Source organism: Hemitrygon akajei, chromosome 13, assembly GCF_048418815.1.
Source record: "Hemitrygon akajei chromosome 13, sHemAka1.3, whole genome shotgun sequence".
In the NCBI taxonomy this organism is placed as follows: domain Eukaryota; kingdom Metazoa; phylum Chordata; class Chondrichthyes; order Myliobatiformes; family Dasyatidae; genus Hemitrygon; species Hemitrygon akajei.
In genome coordinates this window covers 100,659,567-100,672,865 of record NC_133136.1, presented here as the reverse complement: position 1 = coordinate 100,672,865, position 13,299 = coordinate 100,659,567, and the positions used below count along the sequence as shown (strand labels likewise).

At 41.4% G+C, this 13,299-nt stretch overlaps 1 protein-coding gene across 1 annotated transcript in view; it reads right to left on the bottom strand.

The window, feature by feature from the left end:
- The window catches only part of LOC140738080 (inactive ubiquitin carboxyl-terminal hydrolase 53-like), a 134,402-nt gene that overhangs the window by 7,598 nt on the left and 113,505 nt on the right, over positions 1-13,299 (bottom strand). The window contains exons 14-15 of the mRNA XM_073065170.1: positions 8,771-8,834; positions 3,470-4,462 (exon numbers count right to left, since the gene is read on the bottom strand). Coding sequence (XP_072921271.1) covers positions 3,481-4,462; positions 8,771-8,834 — 1,046 coding nt within the window. The 3' untranslated portion in view covers positions 3,470-3,480. The remainder of the gene's footprint in view (positions 1-3,469; positions 4,463-8,770; positions 8,835-13,299) is intronic.

Sequence of the window (13,299 nt, the reverse complement as noted above, 5' to 3'; positions counted from 1 at the left end):
TGCCCTTCCCTTGGACAACATCGGTGGCATGGAGAGGTGAAGGCTTGCAGCTTGGGCAACTGCTGGTCTTCCATACAACCCTGCCCAGGCCTGCACCCTGGAAATCTTGCAAGGTGCAAATCCATGGTCTCACGAGACCTACGAATGCCTATATAAATTATCACTACCTCACTATTCCCCTTTTGCACTATTTACTCTTTTTTTGTAATTTACCGTAATTTTTTGTCATACACCCAATTTTCAAGACTCTGCTCTCTATTCCTTTACTCCCAAAATAATAGTGGTAGTTTTCTTTTTAAATCTTGACAAGTGTAACAAAATCCTGCCTTATCCTCAGCCTTTTACATTCTAAGGAATGTAGATCAACTTTGCTTACTATTTCTATTACTAAATCAAACCCTTGAGTCCAAAGACTGGCAAATCAACACTTCATTACTTCTGGGACAAACTGATCACAGAACACTATGCTGCATCTGGACATTTCATTCCCCCAGCATCAATATCTATTTCCTCATTTCCAGGTCTACAGCTTTTAGCTTGTCACCATTTAGGTGAGCTTTTTTTTTTGAAGATTCAAAGTGCCTGGACTCCAAAATCCCTCCTTGCTTTTTCTTTGAGATGATCCTTAAAACCCATTATGATTTTGCATGGGATTGCTGCATTCAATATACCAAAGATTTCCCATAACAAAATCAAGACTTCTATACACAAATCTTTTGAAAATCCTTGAATGTGCAGACAACAAAGAGGTGGTCATGGGAGGCAGAGGAACAACTATGAGATTGCTTCAAGTTGGTGGACTGGGCCATGATTCATCTCTGGATCTGAATGAATACACCATGGTTATCACAGATTTTATTAAAACAGTTGTAGATGAGTGTGTAACCACATCATTCAGAATCCTCCCCAATCAGAACTCCAGGATGAACCATGATATCCGCAATCTACTGAGATCCCGATTACAACATTTAAGTCTGATGACCAAGAATGTTCCAAGAGGTTCAGGTACTTATCCACTTCGGGGGAGGAAGTGGCTAAACATGAATCAATGAAGGATGCTCGACAGTTGTAGCAGAGCATGAATATAATCACCTCTTATAAAGTGAAATCAATCAACACAAGTGACAGTAGGACTTCCAGATAAGCTCAATGCTTTCAATGCTCGCTTTGATTGACAAAACATAGAGGAAACACCAAGGACTCCCACAGCCTCTGATGATCCTGTGATTTCAGTTTCTGAGGCCAATGTACGAGTAGCCTTGGGGAGGGTGAACCCATGAAAAGCATCTGGCCCAGATGGGGTAACTGGCCAAATACTAAAGACCTGCACTGATCAACTAGCTGGAGTATTCACTGAGATCTTTATCCTCTCGATTTGGCAGACTGAAGTACCCACCCTCTTCAAGCAGGCTTCAATTATACCGGTGCCCATGAAAAGCATGATGACCTGTCTCAATGACTACCGGCCAGCAGCACTTGCATCCAGAGTGATGAAGTACTTTCAGAGGTTGGAGGTGAAACATAACTCCTACCTCAGAAGTACCTTAGATCTGCTCCAATTTGCCTACCAAAGCAACAAGTCTACAGCAGATGCCATTTCATTGGCCTGGAACATCTGGACAGCAAAGATGCATACATTAGGATTGTCTTTATTGGCTACATTCAGTCTTTAATATCATCATCCCCTCAAAACTAACCAGTAAGCTCTAAGGACTTGGCCTCAATACCGCCTTGTGCAATTAGATCCTCAATTTCTTCATTTGCAGACACCAGTCAGTTCAGATTGGCAACATCTCTTCCACAACTTCCATCAGCACAGTTGCACCACATTGCTGTGTGCTTAGCCCCTTGTTCTACTCACTCTACACTTATGATTGCGTAGCTAAGCACTGTTTCAGTTTCCATATTCAAGTTTGCTGATGACACCACTGTCGTAAGCCATATGATGAATCAGCATCTAGGGGAGAGACTGAAATTCTGGCTGACTGGTGCCATAAAAACCTCTTACTCAATGTCAGAAAGACCAATGAGCTGATTATTGACATCAGGAGAAGGAAACCAGAGGTCCATGAGCCAGTCCTCATCAGAAGAGCAGAGGTGGAGAGGATCAGCAACTTTAAATTCCTCAGTGTTAATATTTCAGAGAACCTGTCCTAGGTCCAGCACACAAGTACAATTACAAAGAAAGCATGGTCGCACTTCTACTTCTGGCACAAACTTCTATAGCTGTGTGGTGGTGAGTATATTGACTGGCTGCATCATAGCCTGGTTTGGAAACACCAATGCCCTTGAATGGAAAATCCTACAAAAAGTAGTGGATATGGCCCAGTACGTCATGGGTAAACAACACCTCCCCCCACCACTGAGCACATTTACATAAAATGCTGTCTCAAGAAAGCAACATCCATCATCAGGGGCCCCCACCACTTAGGCATGCTCTCTTCTCACTGCTGCATCAGGAAGAAGATATACGAGTCTCAGGATTTGTACCACCAGGTTCAGGTACAGTTACTACCCTTCATCCATCAGGCTCTTGAACCAAAGGGGGATAACTTCACTTACCCCATTACCAAAATGTCTCCACTTAAAAATGGACTCACTTTTAAGGACTCTCCATGCTCGACAAGTATTATTTATTTATTTATTTATTTATTATTATTTCTTTCTCTTTGCATTTGCACAGTATGTTGTCTTTTGCACACTGGTTAAATACCTAAGTTGGTGCGGCCTTCTGTTGATTCTGTTATGTGTATTACTCAATGAATTTATAGAATATGTCTGCAGAACATGAATCTCAAGGTTGTATATGGTGACATACAAGTACAATAAATTTACTTTGAACTTTGAAGTTCCTTGTACCTTGACTGCCATATTTGAAATAAACATCTTGAAGATCGTTTATTCATAATTAATCAATATTGTAAAGTTTATACTGTCTTGGTGTACTTAATGAAATAATAGATTATCATCGGGATGAAGTCACCTTTTGAAAGGATAACAATCAAGTTATATAAGCAATGAAAATGGCAGTTTGAGAGTCAGCTGAAAGAAAATGAGCATTGACATTTCCTAACGCAAACACAAGGAACACTCAGTTTGGAGGAACAAAACCTTATGTTCCATCTGGGTAGCCTTCAACCTGATGGCATGAACATTAATTTCTCTAACTTCTGTTAATGCCCCTCCCCCTTCTTACCCCATCCTATTTATTTATTATATATTTTTTCTTTTTCTCTTTCTTTTCCTCTCACAATAACTCCTTGCCTGTCCTCCATCTTCCTCTGGTGCTCCCCTCCCCCTCTCAAATCTCTTGCTATCTCTTTTTTCCATTAGTCCTGATGAAGGGTCTTGACCCAAAATGTCGACTGTACTTCTTCCTATTGACGCTGCCTGGCCTGCGGCATTCCACCAGCATTTTGTGTGTGTTTATTGACATTTCAGCAAGTCATGTAGTTCACACCCAACTCACCTTGAAAAGCATCACCACTCAGATTCATTAGCTTTCATGTCTGCAAAGTAGAGTTTAGGTCTCTCGTGATATTTGACTCTGTAAGTATCGGTCATACAACCATCCACAGAAAAATAAGTTGTCGGAGCAACTGGTTTTGCTAATCCTACTGCAGCAGTATTTGCTTCAAGCTTTGCAGAACTGTCAGAAACATTTGCAGATCTATTATGTAAGAATTTATGATCAGAGATATCTGCAGGACTCAAAGCTGGCCCTTGAATAACGGCTTGAGGCACCTTATTCAGAGGTACAATTGAAGCATCCGTAAACCTCGATTTTACATTTGCTGTCACTTCAGACAGAACTGGATTCTCTTTCTGCTCCTTTAGTACATTTACTTGCCTAAAATTTAAGGCATTGCTACCTAAATTAGATTGGATTCTCCGATTATACTTCTTTGGAGGTAGAGGTGGTGGAGAGGACCTTACATTATGCACAGTTTCCAGGACATTCTCTTTTGTTTCAAAACAGTAGTGAGGACTTAGTCCTCCAGACTGCATACGTTGATTGGAAAGAGAATTTTCAGACATACTTTCTACTGGATGTAAATGTACTGGTGAGGCAGGAGGTAACATTGCTGTGTTTATCTCAGCTTGCTGAGAATTGGAAGACAACCCATGAACAGTGGAATCAGTGTCCTGCCGATTATAATTTTCTCCATTAGAAACTAATGAAACCTTCTTGAAGTCTTCAGATGGAAATTCACAAGGATCTGATAACACAGATATAGCATCAACTTTGGAGTTCACTGAACATTTGGGAGCAGACTTGTCTGCGAAGGATTGTTTCAGTTGTGTTTCTGGATGATATTCATTATCTTTATAAGGCTTGTTGTCCTGCAAGTTTATTCCAGGTGATTCCTGGAATCTAGGTTTTTGCGAGGGGATGGAAGCAGCATTTCTGACTCTTTCAAAAGAAGGTGAAGATGAAGCTTGGCTTTTATCAAACTGTGATCTAAAACATGAAAAGAAGGTTACAAATCAAATTGAATTTCTACTCAAATATGTTCAAATGTTGCAAAACAATCAGATTAGAACCATAGAACCACAAAACATTACAGCACAGAAACAGGCCTTTTGGTCCTCTTTGGCTGTGCCGAACCATTTTTCTGCCTAATCCCACTGACCTGCACCCAGCCCATATCCCTCCATACACTTCTCATCCATGTACCTGTCCAAGTTTTTCTTAAATGTTTAAAGTGAGCCCGCATTTACCACTTCATCTGGCAGCTCAGTCCACACTCCCACCACTCTCTGTGTGAAGAAGCCCTCCCTAATGTTCCCTTTAAACATTTCCCCCTTCACCCTTGCCCTGTTTTTTTTGTGGAAAAAGCCTGCTTGCATTCACTCTATTTATACCCATCATAATTTTATATATCTCTATCAAGTCTCCTCTCACTCTTCTACGCTCCAGGGAATAAAGTCCTAACCTATTCAACCTTTCTCTGTAACTCAGTTTCTCAAGTCCGGCAACACCCTTGTAAACCTTCTCTGCACTCTTTCAACCTTATTAATATTCTTCCTGTAATTCAGTGACCAAAACTGCACACGATACTCCAAATTCGGCCTCACCAATACCATATACAACCTCACCATAACATTCCAACTCTTAAACTCAATACTTTGATTTATAGAGGCCAATGTACCAAAAGCTCTCTTTACTACCCTATCTGCCTGTGACGCTACTTTTAGGGAATTTTGTATCTGTATTCCCAGATTCCTCTGTTCTACTGCACTCCTCAGTGCCCTATCATTTACCTTGTATGTTCTACTTTGGTTTTTCCTTCCGAAGTGCAATACCTCACACTTGTCTGTATTAAACTCCATCTGTTATTTTTCAGCCCACTTTTCCAGCTGGTCCAGATCCCTCTGCAAGCTTTGAAAACATTCCTCATTGTCCACTACACCTCCAATCTTTGTATCATCAACAAATTTGCTGATCCAATTTACCACATTCTCATCCAGATCATTGATATAGATGACAAATAACAATGTACCCAGCACTGATCCCTGTGGTACACCACTAGTCAGAGGCCTCCACTCAGAGAAGCAATCCTCCACTACCACTCTCTGACTTCTCCCATTGAGCCAATTTACTACCTCACCATGTATACCTAGCAACTGAATCTCCCTAACTAACCTCCCATGCAGGACCTTGTCAAAGGCCTTACTGAAGTCCATGTAGACAACATCCACTGCCTTCCCTTCATCCACTATCCTTGTAACCTCCTCGAAAAACTCTAATAGATTTGTTAAACATGACCTACCACGCACAAAGGCGTGTTGACTCTCCCTAATAAGTCCCTGTCTATCTAAATATTTGTAGATCCCATCTCTTAGTACTCCATCCAATAATTTACCTACTACCAATGTCAAATTTACCAGCCTATAATTTCCCAGATTATTTTTAGAGCCTTTTTTAAACAATGGAACAACATAAGCAATCCTCCAGCACCTCACCCATAGGTAATGACATTTTAAATATACCTGCCAGGGCCCCTGAAATTTCAACACTAGTCTCCTTCAAGGTCTGAGGGAATACCCTGTCAGGTCTTGGGGATTTATCTACTCTGATTTGCCTCAAGATAGCAAGCACCTCCTCCTCTTCAATCTGTATAGTTTCCATGACCTCACTACCTGTTTGCCTTATTTCCATTGACTCCATGCCAGTTCCCTTAGTAAATACAGATGCAAAAAACCCATTTAAGATCTCCCCCATTTCTTTTGGCTCCATACATAGCCGACCACTCTGATCTTCAAGAGGACCAACTTTATCCCTTACTATCCTTTTGCTCTTATTATACCCATAGAAGCTCTTTGGATTATCCTTCGCCTTGACTGCCAAAGCTACCTCATGTCTTCTTTTAGCCCTCCTGACTTCTTTCTTAAGTTTTTTTTTGCACTTTTTATACTCAAGTACCTTATTTGCTCACTGTTTCCCATACATGTCATACATCTCTCTCTTCTTTATCAGAGTTCCAATATTCCTTGAGAACCAAGGTTCCTTATCCTTATTCATTTTGCCTTTAATCCTGACAAGAACATACAAACTCTGCACTCTCAAAATTTCTCCTTTGAAGGCCTCCCACTTACCAATGACATCCTTGCCAGAGAACAACCTGTTCCAATCCACACTTTATAGATCCTTTCTCATTTCTTCAAAATTGGCCTTTTTCCAGTTTAGAACCTCAAACCGAGGACCAGATCTATCCTTATCCATGATCAAGCTGAAACTAATGGTGTTATGATCACTTCCGTCACCTGACCTAACTCGTTTCTTAATAGAAGATCTAATATTGCATCCTCTCTAGTCAGTACCTTTATATATTGATTTAGAAAACTTTCCTGAACACATTTTACGAACTCTAACCCGTCTAGACCTTTAACAGTATGGGAGTCCCAATCAATATGTGGAAAATTAAAATCCCCTACTATCACAACTTTATGTTTCCTGCAGTTGTCTGCTATCTCTCTGCAGATTTGCTCCTCCAATTCTCGCTGACTACTGGGTGGTCTATAATACAACACCATTAATGTTGTCATAACTTTCCTGTTTCTCAGCTCCACCCTTATGGCCTCAGTAGACAAGCCCTCTAATCTGTCCTGCCTGAGCACTGCTGTAACATTTTCCCTGCCTAGCAATGCTACCCCCCCCCCCCCCACACCCTTCATCCCTCTGCCTCTATCACATCTGAAACATCGGAACCCTGGAACATTAAGCTGCCAGTCCTGCCCCTCCTGTAGCAAAGTTTCGCTATTGGCTACAAAGTCATAATTCCACGTGTCAATCCATGCTCTCAGCTCGTTCGCCTTCCCCATAATACTCCTCGCAGTGAAATAGACACACCTCAGAAGATTATTACTACCACACACAACCCTTCTATTTGTGACTTTGCATGAACCTTTAACATCATTTATTTTCAACCCCACTCCACTATCTGGCATTCTGGTTCCCATCCCCCTGCAAATCTAGTTTAAACACCCCCCACCCCCCCAATAGCACTAACAAACCTCCCTGCAAGGATATTCGGTCCCCCTGTAGTTCAGGTGTAACCCGTCTCTCTTGTACAGGTCCCACCTGCCCCAGAAGAGGTCCCAATGATCCTGAAATCTGAAACCCTTCCCCCTACACCAGTTCCTCAGCCACGTGTTCATCCCCCAGAGCATCCTATTCTTACCCTCACTGGCATGTGGCACAGGTAGCAATCCTGAGATTACCAGCTTCAAGGTCCTGCTTTTTAACTTCCTACCAAGCTCTCTATACTCACTCTTCAGGACCTCCTCACTCTTTCTTCCTACGTCATTAGTACCGATGTGTACCATGACATCTGGCTGCTCCCCCTCCCATTTCAGAATGCTGGGCACGTGATCAGAGACATCCCTGACCCTGGCACCCGGGAGGCAACAAACCATCTGGGAGTCTCTGTCGCGACCACAGAACCTCCTGTTTGTACCTCTATCGAGTCCCCTATCACTACTGCTCTCCTCTTCTTCCCCCATCCCTTCTGCACTGCAGAACCAGCCTCAGTGCCAGAGATCTGGCTGCCGCAGCTTGTCCCAGGTAAATCATACCACTCCCCCCCCCCCCCCCCCCACCCACCAACAGTATCCAAATCGGTATACTTCTTATTGAGGGGAATGGCCACAGGGGAGCCCTGCTCTGCCTTCCCTTTCCCCTTCCCTCACCTGACAGTAACCCAATTACCTGTGTGCTGCTCCTTTGGCGTAACTGCCTCCCTGTAGCTACTATCTATAAACTCCTCATCCTCCCGAATGATCTGGAGGTCATCCAGCTCCTGCTCCAGTTCCCTAACACGGTTTGTTAGCTGCAGCTGGATGCACTTCTTGCAGGTGTCATTGTCAGGGACACCAGAAGTCTCCCTGACTTCCCACGTCCTGCAAGAGGACCATTCCAACCTCCTACCAGGCATTCTCTCTACTCTAAACAAAACAGAACTTACCGGAACCTACCTTCACCTCTGCCTGTTCACGCTGAAGCCTGTTGAGCCGAAGCTGTCCCACTCTGACTCAGTACACTCCGACAATGGCCGCTGTATATGGCGGTCTTTTTCTTAAACCTTTGGCACGCTACTTCACGTGCCTGTGCAGTCTAGCCTCTATTCCCCTATCAGTTAAAAAAAAAGGCTTCTCTCCGAGATGCCTTTACTTCTTCACTCTTCGCCTCTTGCTTCGATTTAAAAGGTTACTGAAAGTGCGAACAAAGAATTTTTATACAAATTTATTGCAATAACCAGTTAGTTACCTTTGCATATTAGGTTTATGAAAAGTCTTGTCTTGTGGTTTGTATTCATTTTCTTGAAGATTGGCTATGAGTAAAAGGGGACAAAGATTACTTTGTCAGTTTACATTATTGCAAGTTGAAAGAGCTTACCTTTCATATGGTACAGCATAATGAAAAACAAAATTATCCATTTGTAAACATTTTATAAACAATAACATTTCCTTTAAATAATAGAAGGAAATACATTGTTAAACATCACTTCACAGATATGGTTACTAATGTTATGTAGTATATAGCTGAATATGGTGTGAATGGATGACAATTTTTAAAACAAAAATAGAAATAACTCTCCTCAGAAATTAAGCAATTAATGATATGCTCCAGATGGAAATAAATATTTACCTCAGTAGATTACTCTTTAGTCTATTTAACCTATTTTGAAAGTGGGCTTGTTTCGATGTTGTCTTTACCTAAAATATTTTCCTCATCTCACTAGGGAAACACCTTACTTTCCAACTTTGATCCCATTACTTTTTAGACTTTCATTTTTCAATTACAGTGCCTTGAAAAAATATTCAGCTCCACAATTATTTTCACATTTTGCTGTCTCATTTTCTAAATTTAAGATACATTGAATTAGGATTTTTGAGCTAATGTGCATCATCAAGTCATATCAAAAAAAACTTTCAAAGCCTGTCAACGATTTACTAAAAATTAAAACTCAAAATTGTGAGGCTATAAAAGTATTCATCCCCTTTATAATTACTACACTAACTTTCTTCTGGTGCAATATACAGCATTATCTTCCCAAATCATCCAATTTGTTGATGTAGAAAATTGGAAGATCACCTGTTTTCAATAAATTCATAAGAATAAATACTACTACTCTCTGTAAGGTCCAACAGTATAGCAGATTTTCAAAAGCATTCAAGACAAGTCAAGAAAATGATAATAGAGAAGCACAGATCTGGGAAAGGGTACATGTTCATCTCAAAGGCACTGAACGTACCTCAGAGTCCATTGTAAAAAAAAGTGGAAAAACATGAAACCACAGCCACACTACCTAGGTCAGGCCATCTCTCTAAGAGAAGAATGACACTTGTAAGAGAGGCTACTGTGCCATCAACAGTCACTTTGAGTGAGCTGAGAAGTCAGTGACTGCAGCTGGAGATGAAGTTCATGGCTTCACAATCTCAAAAGCCTTGCACAAAAAGGGTATGTATGGATGAGTGGTAAGGAAAAAGCCCTAGCTAAAATAAAAAGCACATCTTTTCCCATAAAGACTTTGCAAAGCGTCATTTAGAAGGTACTGGGAGACGGTCTTGTGGGTGGATAAGACTAAAGTGCATTTTTTTTTAAAATCATGACACTAAGCAGTACATGTAGCAGAAATCTAATACTGTGATCAGCCAGGTAACACCATCCCTACTGTAAGGTATGGTGAAGGTAACATCATACAATGGGGATGCGTTTGAGCAGCAGGGACTGGAAATCTGGTCAGATGAATGCTGCTAAATACAGAAAGATCATGGATAAAAACCGGCTAGCATCAGCCAGAAAGCTTACACTGGGGAGGAAGTAACCCAAAGCACACCACCAGAGCAACCATGGAGTGGTTTCAAATGAAGAAAATTGATATCCTTGAGTTGCCCAGAGTCCTGACCTTAACTCAATCGACTTCAAGACTGCTGTCCATCACTGCTCCCCAACAAACCTGGCACAGCTTGAGCAATTTTGCAAGGAGGAACAGGCAAATCTTGCTCCATCATGTCATGCAAAGCTGATGGAGTCTTATCCGGAAAGACTACTGACTATAATAGCTGCGAAAGGTGGTTCAACCAAGAAAAGGTGAATGAATATTTTTGAACTGCTAACATTTCAGTTTTTGAATTTTTAGTCTTTCATGCTTTACAATTTTCCCTGTTTTTTGGGCTCTGCTGTGAAAAAATAAACAAATAAAAATTCTCTGTTAAATTGATCAAAACCCTGGTTGTTAATAGTTGTTTATGTGAACAAAGGATTGTGGGATGAATACTTTTTCATAGCAATGCATATATAGCGGTTTTGAATGGCTTCACAAGTTTAGCAACCTTTGATGCATGTCAAAGCATTATTTCAAGAAAAGTCCAAAAAAAGTAGCAGGGGAGTGGGACATACATACAGTAGGTGAGGGGAGACAGAGTCAAATACAAAAAAAAAATCATTTTAGAAAGCAAAGCAGACACAGGTTTTAATGCAAAGATCATGGTGGGTGAGGCAGATGAACAGGGACGCATGTGAATCTACACTGTGGCCACTTTACTAGGTACCTATACAGTACCTAATAAAGTGGACACTGAGTGTATGTTTGTAGTCTTCTGCTGCTGTAGCCCATCCACTTCAAGGTTCAATGTGTTGTGCATTCAGAGATACTGTACTCTTCTGCACACCACTGTTGCAACATGCAGTCATTTAAGTTACTGTCAGCTTGAACCATTCTGACCTCTCTAAATGAAAGGATGTTCTCGCCCACAGAACTACCACTCACTGCTCATAGAGGAGTTGCCACACCCAAATGTGGTACTTTTACACAAAAGTAGGCAGCAGGGATAAATCAAGTAACTACAGATCAATGAGTCAAACATCAAATGGTAGAGAACCTGGGAAGGTACAGATAGTCAGCATGGACTTATTGGTGTGTGATCCTGTCCAAACTGATACTGACATGGACATTGTGGCTGATGCAAGTCCTTTGACATGGAAGACTGATCCAAAAGGCAAGCACACAAGGGAGCCAAGGCAATATCCTTCTGCAGTTCCAGCACATTTTATTACCCATTTCTATATCTGCCTCATTGAAGTACTTTATTAATCCTTCTGAACATTTAATTTGTAACACATTACTATGTGCCTATGTAAAATCCATTGTCTTCTCTTAATCTGGCAGGATTCAAAGACATCAGTTCAAAAATACAAATTCTTATAATTTTTTTTAAAGAAAATGTACTGGGAGGACATGCAATGTTAAATATTTAGCACACCTTTAGTGACTGGAAAAGTGATAGTAGGTATGGACTTATGTAAATTGGAAAACCATCAATCAGTTATTTTTCCAATACCGATCCACTTATTGGTCAATCTGATATCCTGGACTTAATATCAATTTTGCAGTAAATTTAGTATGATAACCAAATCGGAGTAACAAGCAAACAAAATATTAGCAAGTAACTGCAAACAAAATGAAATTATCTTTAATTTCTCTCTGAAACAATTCACTGTCCTGTAGGCTTCAAGGCAGCCTCCATCATTCTGGTGCCCAAGAGGGCAATGATAATTGGCCTAAATGGTATCACTGAGTTCAACAACCATGAAGTGCTTTGAGAAGATGGCAATGGATTGTATAAAATTGATTGCTCAAACTGGCTCACTGATGATGACATAGCCTTGGCCCTCCACTCAGTCCAGAAGATGAAGCCTCATATGCCAGGATGTTGCTCTTTGTCACTTGGTGCTTAAACATGATCATCTCTCACAGGCTGGTGGGTAAACTATCCTCGTTGGGTTCAATGCCCCTCTCTGTAACTAAATCTTGGACTTCTTAACGGGAAGACTCCAGTCAGTCCGAGCTGGCAGAAGCATTGAGCTCCATCACGTTGAGCACTGGTGCTCCTCAGGGCTGAGTGCTCTGCCTACTGCTGTTCATGTTGCTGACTCATGACAGCATTGCTATAGCCAGCTTAAACAGCATCATCAAGGTAGCTGATGGTTAACCTCATCAGCAACAATGATGAGTCTGCATACAGAGCAGGTGAGAGGATTATCAATTGGTGCAAAAGCAACAAACTGCATTTCAACATGGACAAGACAAAAAAATATGATTGTGGACTTCAGGAAGGCACAAGTCATCCACTCTCCATTGCAGACTAATGTCTCTGCCATGGAGCGAGTGAAAAGCACAAGTTCCTTGGTGTGCACAGACTGGGAGATCTAATCTGGACTTACAATACTTCCTTACTAGTCAAGAAGGCACAGCAGCATCTATACTTTCTGGAAACTGAGACATGCAAGGCTTCCTACCCGCATTCTAACAACTTTCTACAGGAGCACCATCAAGAGTCTGGCTGCATTGTGTGCAATCGAAACTGCAAAACATCAGACGACAAGACCTTACAGAGGTCAGCAAAATCTGCTAAGAGGATCACCAGGGTCTCCCTCCCCAGTGTTTGTGACATTTACCTGAAGTGTCACAGATAAAGGGCTCAAAGCATTGTTGAAGATCCCTACCACCAATCCCACAATCCCTTTGACCCACTACCATCAGGAAGGAGGTACAGATGCAGCAGGACTAGCAATGCCAGACTGGGTAACAGCTTCTTCCCTCAGACTGTGAGACCAATGAACTCCCTGCCACCGGCAAGCTGTTTACTGTTTACCTGAGCTGTGCACTACATTTTGAATTATATTTTATTCACTTATTTATGGTTTAAGTGCTAAATGTGATATATGTACACCATGATCCGGAGGAATGTTGTTTCGGTTAGTTGTATATGTGTAGTCAGAAGACAATAAAC